This window comes from Talpa occidentalis, unplaced genomic scaffold (genome assembly GCF_014898055.3).
Source record: "Talpa occidentalis isolate TD23 unplaced genomic scaffold, MPIMG_talOcc4v2.1 talOcc4.16, whole genome shotgun sequence".
Classification (NCBI taxonomy): domain Eukaryota; kingdom Metazoa; phylum Chordata; class Mammalia; order Eulipotyphla; family Talpidae; genus Talpa; species Talpa occidentalis.
Genome location: NW_023601653.1, coordinates 78868059 through 78880606, shown reverse-complemented (window position 1 = coordinate 78880606; position 12548 = coordinate 78868059). Strand labels below are relative to the sequence as shown.

General features: G+C 57.3%; 1 protein-coding gene across 1 annotated transcript; it reads left to right on the top strand.

Moving 5' to 3' along the window:
* Nucleotides 1-338: 338 nt before the first annotated feature.
* KRT79 (keratin 79) lies at nucleotides 339-8810 on the top strand. Its single transcript, XM_037514802.2, has 9 exons — nucleotides 339-851; nucleotides 3040-3260; nucleotides 4270-4330; nucleotides 4449-4544; nucleotides 6337-6501; nucleotides 6727-6852; nucleotides 7505-7725; nucleotides 8319-8353; nucleotides 8601-8810. The coding sequence occupies exons 1-9, from the start codon at nucleotides 387-389 to the stop codon at nucleotides 8804-8806; spliced, it is 1596 nt and encodes a 531-aa protein (XP_037370699.1). The 5' UTR covers nucleotides 339-386; the 3' UTR covers nucleotides 8807-8810.
* Nucleotides 8811-12548: the final 3738 nt, after the last annotated feature.

The following is a 12548-nucleotide window of genomic DNA, read 5'->3' as shown; positions in this document are numbered from 1 at the left end:
ACAGAACAGAGCCCCATTGAGTGTGGCCACCAAGGCTGGGGGAGGAGCCGCTGGGCGGCGGGGCTGGCCGTGGGAGCCCGTATCATCCTGTTCCAAGTGAGGAGAGCCTCGGGGGAGAAGGTGGCATCCTGCCCCGGTCCTTCTCGGCCGAGCCTCAGCTCTGGAGCACAGGTGACAACAGGGAGCAGTCCCTCCCTCCTGCTGGGGCAGAGGGGACTCCCCACAGCCCACGGGGCCCCTCCCTCTCTTCCTGGGGCGATGGAGCAGGAGTGTCTGGAACCCAGGAACCAGCCCAGGCTGGAAAAGATAAAAGCCCATCAGTGGCCCAGTGGCTCATTGCTCTGCCTCCAGCTCGCTCAGCCTTCGCTCCGGCCCCTCCGACAGCCATGAGGTCCTCCATGTCCCGGCAGACTTATTCCAGCAAAGGGGGCTTCAGCTCCAACTCTGCCTGTGGCGGGGGTGGGTCCCGGGCCCGCACCAGCTTCAGCTCAGTGACAGTGTCCCGGAGCGGCGGCGGTTGTGGGATGCCCCGAACTGGTGGCTTTGGCAGCCGCAGTCTCTATAACTTGGGGGGCAACAAAAGCATCTCAGTCAGTGTGGCTGGAGGGGCCTCCTCAGGACGGGGCCTGGGTGGCCTCGGTTACGGCAGCGGAGCCTACATGGGCCTAGGGGCTGGAAGGCAGGTATTTGGGTCCGTCTGCCCTCCTGGTGGCATCCAGGAGGTCACTATCAACCAGAGCCTGCTGACCCCCCTCAATGTGGAGATAGACCCGGAGATCCAGCGTGTGCGCACCCAGGAACGCGAGCAGATCAAGACCCTCAACAACAAGTTTGCCTCCTTCATCGACAAGGTGGGCCAAGGTGGAAGTAGGCAGGGAGGCCCTTGGAGGCAGCAGCAGGCCTGTAAGGGAGGGTGGGCTGGCTGGAGGCTGTGGTACCTGCGTACTGGGGAGGGGGTTGATGGGATGACCTGGGGCTCTTCTGGCTGAGTCTGGGATGCCCAGACATGGAGGCTGCACACACTGTTCTGGGTCTTTACTGTAGCTGCTCAGGTGAATGGAGTGGACTCTTGAGGCCTATGGCCAAGCCCACCTTGACCTCATTGCAGTCGCCGTTAATATGACCACACAGTGGCCTGAGGCTACAATTACATGGGGGAATGTCTTCACTGTTCCTTTTAGTGGGGAGCCCCTCCTGTCATTTTCTAGCAGAGGAAACTGGCTCAGTCATCAAAGAAATTCCCCATGAGTCCATCTGTTTCCTGACCCTCAGCCTCGGAGGAGGCCTGAGGACAAAGATGCACTCAGGCCCCGTTGGGATGGTGCCGGGGTAAACGTCTCCTATTTCTCTTGGCTCTTCTGGTCTGGAAGCTCAGTGTGGGTTGGACAGTGAGGGGCGGGGTCACCAGGTCACCATGACCTGGGGGCGTGGCCTTTGATCTGTCCCAAGCCGACCCTGTTTGATCTGACCCCTTCTCTCCCCTCCCGGCTGGAAGGGGCAGCTCTGGTACTGTTCGCTGCCATTTCCAGGTCCACTTTGCTGCCTCTCCTCAGGGCTTCCAGTCTGGGGGGCCCTGAAAGGGAAGATTTTGGTGGTCATTACTGTACCTTGGTTCAGTAATTTATGGGTTCCCGAAGGACATTCAGGTCAGAACAGTGTCCTGAAACAAGCGATATTGTGCCCATTTTTGAGAAAAGAGAAGAGGTCTGCAGAGGTGAAGTGATTTGGCCAGGATCACTAGTTACCTGGAGGCAGAGGTGGGGCTGGGAACCAGGTTCCTGGGCCCTGTGGTTCTTGGCACTAAGGAGTCCCTGACAGTTCATGGCGGTTGCACCTGCTTTGTGGCTCACGTGACTGTGGGCCTGGGGTGCTGTGGAGGTGGGAGTGGAGAGACAGGAGGCAGAAGGTGAAGCAAGCGTTCCGCCCACCCTCTTCACCTTCTTCCCAGTGACTTCTGCTGCTGCTGTGGGGCTGCCCCAGAGGTCAAAACAGCAGAACCCCTCCCCAGGCTCTCAGAACCTCAGTCTGGAGCTGGGCCTGACCAGCTGTCTATGTCAGGTGGCGTGGAGGCCTGGCTGGGCAGAGAAGTCACTGGGAGCTGGTTGAACCCACGCTTTTTTGGAGCGCCCCCACCCCCCCTAAGTCAACAGTCTATGCCCAGTCAGAGACTGGCCATCAGCATTAAAAAAAACCCACAACTTTAAAAACCTGTTAAGTTTGCAGAGCAGTTGAGAGAGTAGTACAAATACAGTCCTGCATACTCTCACACAGATCCACCATTTTATACATTTTGCTACATTTGCTTTCTTCCCCCCACCACCCTGTATGTGCATGTAAGTGTACACACAGGTGTGTATGTAAGTATACACACACACACATATGTAACCTTGATAGGTACCTGCATTTTAACAGTTGATTTTTTTTTTTAAAAGATTTATTTATTTATTTATTTATACAAGCACTGGGTACAGTCAGAAGCGCGGGAGGGTGAGAGAATTCACCAGAGCCAGAGCAGGGAGCAGAGCAGGCAGAAGGACCGAAGTACACTGCTGAGGGGAGCAGCGGGCGGCAGGAGAGGTCTGCGCACCATGCGGGACCCTCCTCCGGTGGCCGGGGAGCAGCCGGGGATCGAACCGGCGCTGCAGAGGCCGCGGGCAGCTTCGCAACCCAGCGCTCAACCGCTGCGCCACCAGGGAGGCCCTTAACAGTTGATTTTGATGCAGAATTAGGATCCAGAAACATTGAGTAAGTCCTGTTCACTCAGGACAAGCGAGAGGGGTGACCCAGAGAGAGGTGCGGACTGAAGTCAGCAGCTGCTGGTAAATGATGGACTTGGGCCTTTATGTTTATTAGCTCTTCAGAGTCCTTGTCCGCAGACTGGACCATCTTTTCCAGCTTAGATTGTTGCCTCAGGAGCATCTCCCCTCAGCGAGATCTAGGCCCTGCCCTGGTCAGGCGGATGGTGTTGATGGGACTCTCTCCTCAGCCTTTCCGGGGGGTTGAGGGGGGCACCTGCTTACCCTTCTTGCTCTGGCTCAGGTGCGGTTCCTGGAACAGCAGAATAAGGTGCTGGAGACCAAGTGGGCCCTGCTGCAGGAGCAGGGCCAAAACACAGGTGTCACCAGGAACAACCTGGAACCCCTTTTTGAGAACTACTTGAGCGCCCTTCGGCGGCAGCTGGACAACGCCCAGAGTGAGCGGGGGAGGCTGGACTCGGAGCTGAGGAACATGCAGGACCTCGTGGAGGACTACAAGAGCAAGTGAGGGGGCTGGCAGGCTCTGGCGGTGTGGGGGGCGGGGGGCAGTGTGGGGGCCTCCCAGCGAGGCCTCCCAGCGAGGGCCACCCCTGAGCCAGGATGCTGGGGCCCTGCTGGGGAAGTGTACAGACAACTGCTTGCCTCATGAGCTCAGGGGGACACACTGGCTTCCAGAGCATTGCCACACATCTGTGTGTAGTTATTCATCATTTGAAAAACTCTTCATTGTGAGGTGGAAGGAATAAATCCTGAGCCCTGTGTTCTCCCCTGCAGCTCCGCTCACCGCCTGTCCTGTCCCATCTCTGCTTCCCCTCTCCCCTCATTGTCTGGAAGCTCTTATTTCATTCACGGATATTTTACTGCATATATACACGCAGTTCATCTGCATAACTTGACTGAATAAAACATAAATGCAATGTCTTCATCACACCTAAAACTTTGAAACTGGCAAGTCCTCAGTCTCAACTCGTTGGTCAGTTTTAATTTCCCAATTACCCCATAAATGTCATAAATTAAAAAAAAATATAGTTTCTTTGACTCAAGAGCCACACAAGGTTGACATGCTGTGGTTGGTTGATATGTACAGTCAGAGTATTCAAGTATTACCTTTCGTAACTTTTCCAGTGACTGGATACCAGCAATTTTTAAAGCCTCAGCAAAGCAGGTGGAGAGAAGTTAGTTGTTGTAAATGACAGTCTGTTGTTGCAATGAGTGCAAAGTTTACCCTGTTGACACTTGGTCCCCTGGCCCTGTAATGCCTCCTAGGGGCTCTGGTCCAAAGAGTCGCTTGCTCTTGATTGCCATCTTGTTGCACAAATTCTGTGCTCAGGTCCTCCAAAGGCGGTGGAGACAATATTTAAATAAGACTGTACTTTGTTTCTTCACTGGTGGGCTGCATTGCAGAATTGCTCCCCAGAGGTGCTCTTGGTCAGTTGGGGACCCCCTGGGGCATTCTCAAAGTCAAGTGGGTCCAGTGCCTTGAAAGGCAGAACTGAGCGTTCCCTGTGGACAGGTACGAGGACGAGATCAACAAGCGCACCGCCGCGGAGAACGAGTTCGTGGTGCTCAAGAAGGTGAGCAGGTGGCGGGGGTGGGGAGGGTGGGGGTGGGGGCAGGTGGCCGTGGGGCTTTGGGCTGACCCCAAGAGTTCTGGGGACTGAACCATCTGCCCCGCTCTCTCCCTCACCCCAGGATGTGGATGCTGCTTACATGAGTCGAATGGATCTGCAAAGCAGAGTGGGCGCCCTGACCCAGGAGATTGAATTCCTGAACAACCTCTATGAGATGGTGAGAAGGCCAGTGGAGAGGGGTGGTGATCAGCAGCACTGCGGACTCCCCCTGCAGGGCTGCTCCGGACTCACCAGCGCAACTTAACAGGTCGAAGGTTGAACCTGGACCTTCAGACAATACTGGCTTCCATGCATTAAGTGCTTAGGATGGGCCAGCTGTTTACACAATCCTCTCAGCAACTCATAATAGGGCTACTCACCTGGTCTCCATTTTAAAGTCAGGTCACGAAGCTCAGAGTAACTTGCCAGGTCGCACAGCTAGTGAGAGGTAGTGCTGGAATTAAAGTTTGCTTCCTGGATTTGGAAATCTGACTTTTGCTACTGTGCATACTGTTCTCCTTCTTGCCCAGTTCGTAATGGTGCAAGCAGAGAGGTGGCACAGGCAGAGAGTGGGGCTGAGGTTCTAGGTTGGAGAGGGAGGTGAGGTGTGGGTAGTGGGTGGATCACATAATCCAGGAGGGGCCGCAGGAAACGTGGTGGCTTTGAAGGCTTGGGTGAGAGGGTTGAACCTCACACAAACTGACCACAGAGTCAGACCCTGAGCCTCAGCAGGGTCCTCTGCGCCAGCCTTCTCAGAGCAGCAGCCCTCCCCCGGCCAGGGGGCTGCTGACCTCTACTTGAACACTTACGGTGGCCGGGAGCGCATTCGTTTTAGGGTGGGCATTTGCAATGTGAACAACTCCATCAGAAAGCTGACTTGGATCTTCTCCCCATGGCTTCCGCTCTTGGTTGCCTGATTCTGTCCCTATGAGACGTGTCTCCATAGACAGCCCTTCTGAGGTCAGGATGACCAGGGACCGGGACTGTGCCATGGGAGGACGCTCTGAGAGCAGGGTTCTGAGGCCAGAATTCAGAAGGCAGGGGTGAGGAGAGCGGGCGCAGGCGCCTGCTCTTGCGGCCAGCATTGCGCTGGTTTACGTGCTCTGGTGTACAGGGGCAGCTCCCCAGTGCTCACTCCATCCCCTTGGATTTCTTTCACATGAAGGCTTTCAAGTGAGGCATGCATCTCCTCATGGTGGTTGAATTTCTGAAACCTAGTGCAAGAATTAATCATTCCCCCGTGTTTCACACCTTTACGTAAATTTCGACACTTTGAAACTTGATTCTCTCATCCAGATATTGGGTCTGTCCAATGGGATCATTGGCTCTCGTAGTGATGCCCTGGCTTTGGGTGACCCGCAGCCCCGACACACAGCCTATGGTCTCTAAATATCAGTGTATTTGAGAGGAAGCCACTTGGTTTTATTGCTCAGCTGGCTGGTTCCAGACTGCATGGCCTTGAGGTGTCACTTCTCTCCTCCAAGCCTCTTTCCTCACCTGTCCACGGTCAGGGTCACTGCGAATGGTGGTGCAGGTTGCTAAGCGGCTGAGTGGAGAGTGGGGTTCACACCAGGCCCGTGTTCAGCTCCCTGGACCCTGCCACTAACTCTTCCGTTCAGAGGGGAGCCTTTCCCCAATTTGCACAGAAGCACCCCAAGAACCTGCTGTGATCCCACCTGTCTCTCAGGTGTGTGAGGGTCGGGGGATGTGCCAGCTCAGTGCCTGGCCAGCAAGAGTGCAGTACTCTACTCCCTGTCCCCTTCTCAGAAGCCTGCGCAGCCACAGTATGAAAACTGGGAGCCCCATCTCACAGCTGAGGTTGAGGCTTTTCCTTCCAGTGGTAGCTTCCTTCTGGGTGAGGGGTGGGGAAGACCCCACCCTTTGAGAGTCTGCTTGGGAGCCCTGCCTCCTCCCTTGGCTGCCTCCCTGGGGGGTCTGGGTACCAGTGGCAGCTATTTCTGTCTCTGCAGGAGCTGAGCCAAGTTCAGACCCACGTGTCTGACACCAATGTCATTCTCTCCATGGACAACAACCGAAACCTGGACCTGGACAGCATCATTGCCGAGGTCAAGGCCCAGTATGAGCTAATTGCTCAGAGGAGCAGGGCTGAGGCTGAGGCCTGGTACCATTCCAAGGTGAGAAAAATGGCTGGGTGAGGTGTATAGGCTGGGACTGGACACAAGCCTTCTCCCATTGTGCGGAGCTGGGGCCACTGGTCTCCTTGGAGGCGTAAGGCCAGATGCATCAGCCTACTTAGAGACCTCCAAGTGTGAGGGTGGGCCCGGGCCCAGTGGTTACCCATGTGGGTCTGGAAGGTCTGGAACTATCTGAAGGCTCACTGCCACCCCTTGGGTCTCCAGTATGAGGAGCTGCAGGTGACAGCTGGGAAGCATGGGGACAACCTGCGGGACACCAAGAACGAGATCGCTGAACTCACCCGCACTGTCCAGAGGCTGCAGGGTGAGGTGGATGCCGCCAAGAAGCAGGTGAGTCTCTGGCTGGGGACCTGGGGGGGAAGCCTCAGTGTTGGCAGATGCAGGGCCTCCTCCTTGACATTCTGAGGGTGAGGCTTGTTCTCCTGGTGGATGGGACCCACTCGAATGCTGGACCATCAAGATCAAAACACAGTTTTTACAGAAGAGGAGACTGAGACTCTGAGAGGGAAAGAGACTTATCCAAGGTCACGCAGCACAGTAGTGGTGGAACAGGGGAGCACGTCCTCTGAGGAGGCTGAGCCCATCTCCAGGAGGTCGGAGCAGGAGGCCGAGGGTTCAGGGTTCCAAGTCACAGCTGTTGACTTCATCTAGGGTTTGGCTAAAAAGCATGGACTTCTCCCCACGTCCAAGCGAAGCTTTGGTTAACAGTGGGGTTGTGTTATTTATTTTATCTCCTCTGAGGCACCGGGATAGATTGCAGTCGGGGCTTTCTCGGTGGTCCTGCTCTGTAATAGCGTCTCCTCTTGCAGAGGACAGTGTCTGCTTTCCTCCTTCCCCAGCGGGTCTTCTGTCTTTCCCAGTTGGTTGGCTGGGTTGTTCCCAGAGCCGTGGGCCGGGGGTGGGGGACAGGGGGATGCCTGGAGGGCAGGGAGGTAGGTGCCATGAGCCTGAGGGTGTTCTTGACCCTGCTCCTCCCGGGCAGTGCCAGCAGCTGCAGAACGCCATCGCCGAGGCCGAGCAGCGCGGCAACCTGGCGCTGAAGGATGCACAGAAGAAGCTTGGGGACCTGGATGTGGCCCTGCACCAGTCCAAGGAGGACCTGGCCCGGCTGCTGCGGGACTACCAGGCGCTCATGAACGTCAAGCTGGCCCTGGACATGGAGATCGCCACCTACCGCAAGCTGCTGGAGGGCGAGGAGAGCAGGTGGGGCCCTCTCCAGCCCTGCCCTGCGGCAGCCCCGCAGGCAGCTCTGGTGCCGAAGGCAGGGAAGGGGCAAGGGGAGAAACAGGGAGCCGGGCTCCTGACTCATCGCCGAGGGAGACTCCCCGGCTGTGCTCACTGCCCCGGTGGCTGGCACAGCCCTCGGCCATCTGGTGGCGGCCAGCAGCCCAGCGGGAGTGGGGTTCCTCTTTCACCACCAGCGAAAACTTTGAAAGGAAGGTTCCTCACCTCTGTCCTTGGGGAAGCCACAGATGTGGGAGAGTAACTGCAGAAACGAGGGAGCTCTGTCCTGGCCTGGAGGCCACTGCGCCAGGGCAGGGGTGGAGTCCATGGCGGGGCGGGCAGGACATTGCAATGGCACAGCGGCTGCAGCTCTGTCTGCTCTGCCGCACCGGCTCGAGAACCTGCCAGAGGGGCCACAGGCCAGCGTGGCCACATGCACGACGTCTCGTGACTCCGGTTGTCACGTGGCCCTGGCTCTCGAGCCCCTGTCGAGGCCAACGGAAGGAGGGAGCGGGTTTTCGCTTGGGCTCTGGGAGCTGCTGACCCTCCCTTGGCCTTTCTGTTCGCCCCAGGATGTCTGGAGAGTGCCCCAGTGCCGTCAGCATATGTGAGTATTTCACTGCCCCGCCCTGACCCCGCGTAGTTCTCTGCTCCGTCCACTTGACCTGCCCCTCGCCTTGCACTCGGGCCTCTGGAGACAGGCTCAGGGGGTCCCCGAGGGTGAGCGTCCTGCCCGGCTCCTCTGCCCTGGTTCTGTGGCCTCCGCTGCCTGGTTTCATTCCCGTCCTCCTTGACTGCTGGAAGCCGGGCCCTCTCCCAGCACCCCCGCCTCACCCAGCTCCTTTGTCTTGCAGCGGTGACCGGCAACTCCACCACGGTGTCCGGGGGCAGCGCAGCCGGCTTCGGAGGCGGCATCTCCATGGGCGGGAGCGGGGGGGTCGGCAAGGGTGGGTTCAGCACCAGTGTGGGCTATGGCACCGCCAAGGGCGGGCCTGTCTCTGGGGGCACCTCCATCCTGAGGAAGACCACCACCGTCAAGACGTCCAGCCGGAGGTACTAGCTGCCAGGCCACCCCTCGCCTCGCGGCCTCCCGCCCTCCCACCCTCCCGGCCCAGCTCTTGGGAACAGCCACAGGGTCAGACCCAGGGACTTGCAGGCCAGACTCTTGCATGTGCTCTGCATTTGGGGAGGGGCTCGAGTCTACCGGGTCTTTCCCTCGATTCTGTGAGGGGAGGGGAGGGGGAGTTAGGGCCACCAGCTTGAGTGGTGTGTTTGGGTGATTTGGGGTGACCTTTTGACCACCGAATGGGGCTGGCTTTCCCTGGCCTTCTCAGCTTCCACGGCCTCCTCCTTATCTGCTTAGAGCTCAGGGTGGGCTGGGGGGAGGGAAAACTGGCCAGGGCCCCCAAGGACCCTTCAACCTCCTGTTTCCCACCAGACCCCCATCCCCAAACTCTCCACCCCCCCCTCTCTGTGCCTGTGATGTGTCTCAATAAACGGCAACTGCAGCTAGCTGTCTGTCCTGGTCCGTCCCGCCGGGGAATTGACATCCTCAACCGATAACTCCCTGATGGGTGAGGCAGCAACGCCACAGGCGCGTGGGGACGCCCTGTCTCCGTGTAAAGGCGCAGCCACTCAAGCCCACCGTGCTGGGCCTCGCTCTCCCCCTCTGGCTTGCAGGGCTCACGGGAGAGGCTTCCAGGCCCTATTGCTGAGTAGCTGCCTAGTCCCAGCCCGCCCCAGCCAGCTGCGGGCAGGCCGCCCGACTGTGCAGTGGGAGGCTCGGGCTTCAGATCCAGGAGCACAGGTTTAAGTCCCAGCTCTGTGCCGTAGTAGCTGTGTGGCCTTGGGCAAGTTCCTTCACCCCTCAGAGCCCAAGAGTCCTCCTTTGTGAGAGCAGGGTGTGGTGAGGACACGTGTAAGGCATCTGGCTTAGTAAGGGCCTTGACAAGAATGGGTTCCCCAGCTTCTCTTGGCCCTGCCTTCCCTCTCACCTGCTCAGTATCTTGGAGTCAAGTGATGTTTCCCTCAGCCCTCACTGCCAGTCATGACTTTTTTAAAAAAAGATTTATTTATTTATGCATACAAGAGCTGGGGTACAGGCCAGAGGTGTGGGGGGTGAGAGGATCCACCAGAGACAGAGCAGGGAACAGAACAGGCAGAATGACTGAAACACACAGCTGAGGGGAGCAGCCGGGAGACAGGAGAGGTCTGCTGCGCCATGTGGGTCGCCTCTCTGGCCGGGAATCGAACTCGTGCTGCAGAGGCTGCGGACAGCTTCATAGGTTGCGTCTTAACCCTTGCGCCACCAGGGAGGCCCCAGTCATGACTTTTAAACTCATATTTTAATTGGATTTTTTGTGCCTCAGAAATATACCACTCCAGCTGGGACCCTCACAGAAGCCCCAAATGTCAGCGGGGGCTTGAGCTACCCCGTTTTACAGGTGAAGCATTAGGATTTGCAGAGCTAGACTTGCAGCCGGCTAGTCATGTCCAGGCTGCCTCTGTCCTTTCTCAGAAGCTCCGCTGCCTCAGCCTGTCTCACTCACCTGTCTCACTGGTCCTCCCACGGTACTCTTAGGGACACCCCATGTTCTCCCCATGTCCACAGTTCCTGAAATGACCCCTGTGACATTCCTGACTGGCTGAGCTCCCAGTCCTGTGCTCCCCACACCCTGCTCCCTGGTCCATGAGCCCGAATGCGGGTTCTCAGTGAGTCCCTCCCACGGGCTCATGCGCTCCCGTGGAACAAGCCCTTCTTGCCAGCCCCTCCATTCAGAGCCCAGTTCCCAAAGAGCCCAGACAACCCCACGAGGGCTTCCTCCGGGGCGACTGGACTGTCGGCCGAGGGATTTTGAGCCAAGCCCCTAAGCCACAGCGTAGGGGTTCAAGGCCCCACACGTGGCAGAATCGCTCCCCTCCCGGGCCCAGGCACCCCCAGCCTGGGGAGGCTGCACACCCAGAGCGTTGCTTCTCGTAGAGCGCCCGCTGCACATGTGCCCCATGGGCACACGGCTGTTCACACGCGCTGACTGTGCCCGCACCGCTGTGCACCCCTGGCACCCCCACTCTTCACAGCAGCCTGTGAGACAGATGTGATGATCACCCCCATCTTGCAGAGGAGGAACTGAGGCTCAGCGGTTGAGTAACTTGTCTAAGGTCACACAGCCAGCAAGGAGCAGGCGGAGTCCCGGCCCGGCCGTCGGGTCAGACCCAGGTTCTTCACAGCTGGGCTGTGCTGCTCTCAGAGAGAAAGACACAGAGAAACAAGGGGCTTTGGATGCAACCTAGTTCAAAGCTTTCATTTTATTGGAGAGAAAACCTGAGATGAGGCATCAACTTGCCAGTGGCGGAGTAAGACAGACAAACAGTTTTACTGAAGTTACATTTAGGGCTTCGAAGTTACTTGGAGGCAGTTTTAATGATCATGGAATAAAACTCAAGGAAGGTATTGCAGCGAGGAAGATCCACTAAGAGTAACACGCTACTTAGAAGTCCTTGCTGAAAGCTGGGACCGGCCCAGCTCAGGGGTTTCCACACCCAGTTTCTGAAATGTAAGGATGGGGGTGCTGCTTTTAGGGGCCCAGGGGAGGCCAGCAGGTGAGAAGAGCACCTCTCCTTTCACTGCTTTGCAAATGGGGCTGTTCATAAGTTTTTGCAAGAAACATGTTGGAAAGCCCTGGCCAGGGTGGGAGACCAGGAGAGGCTGGGAATGGGGGGGCCCCGTGGAGAGACCCCTGCCCCTAGCTCTGAGGAGTTCCCACCCTCTCATTACCCTCACCGCTCCCTTCCCGAAAAGCTGACCTGTCCTGTTCTATAGTCCTTGATCCCCACGTTGACTCCAGATCCCCAGGGAGTGACTCAGGCCCAGTGGGGCAGTGAGACAGGGTGACCAGGGAGGGCGGGGTGCTTTCCCACACACACACACCAGATTTGGGGCCTAGAGTGAACACAACCTGGGGATCCCTCTAATCCCAGGGCTGAATGCGAGGACTTGCCTCCTTCACCCAGAAAGCCCTGGGCAAACACACCCTCCTGCCCCTGCTCCACACCCCTGTCAGCCGCTCATCTCTCTTTTGACAAGATCTGGGCCAGCTGCCCGGTGAGGAAGGGTCACAGAGAACAATAGCAGACGCTGTGGGGGCGGGCTGGGGTGAGCACTGGCTTTGAGCTGTTACTTCCAGGTAACCCGGGAGAGTCACCTTGCCCAGGTAGAGTCTGCCCTGCCTCTGGCCCAGGTAGGCAGGAGGCATCTTTCCCATTTCAAGGGAAAGAGATTCTTCTTTATGTCTCTCTCACTCCAGTAAAAACAACAACAGCAAAAAAACCCCACTCTCTGGCATGAGAGATTCTTCCTTAAGTCTACCTCGAGTTTCTCATGCTGCAGTTTGAGGGTTTTGTGTACTTGCGGCGCTTCTGACTTAATAATAAAGCTACAGGATGTGGCTCTGGTGTAGAAATTTCTTCTTACTGGGTGTGGGTTTATTATAGAATTTATAATGAAATTAATTTGGATTTGATTGATTGTGGATGGAGAATTGGCCCCTCTGGCCAGTGTCATACCTTACTGGGAACTTGAAAGGACAGGGACGCATCAACCAAGCAACCAGTCATGTGACAAAAACAAGGGCCGGGGCCTCCCTGGTGGCGTAAGGGGTTAAGCACAGGACTGTGAGCTGTCTGCAGCCACCGCAACACGAGTCCGATCCCTGGCCAGGGAGCTGACCCACACGGCGCAGCAGACCTCTCCTGTCTCGCCTGCTGCTCCCCTCAGCAGTGTATTTCAGCAGATCTGCCCATTC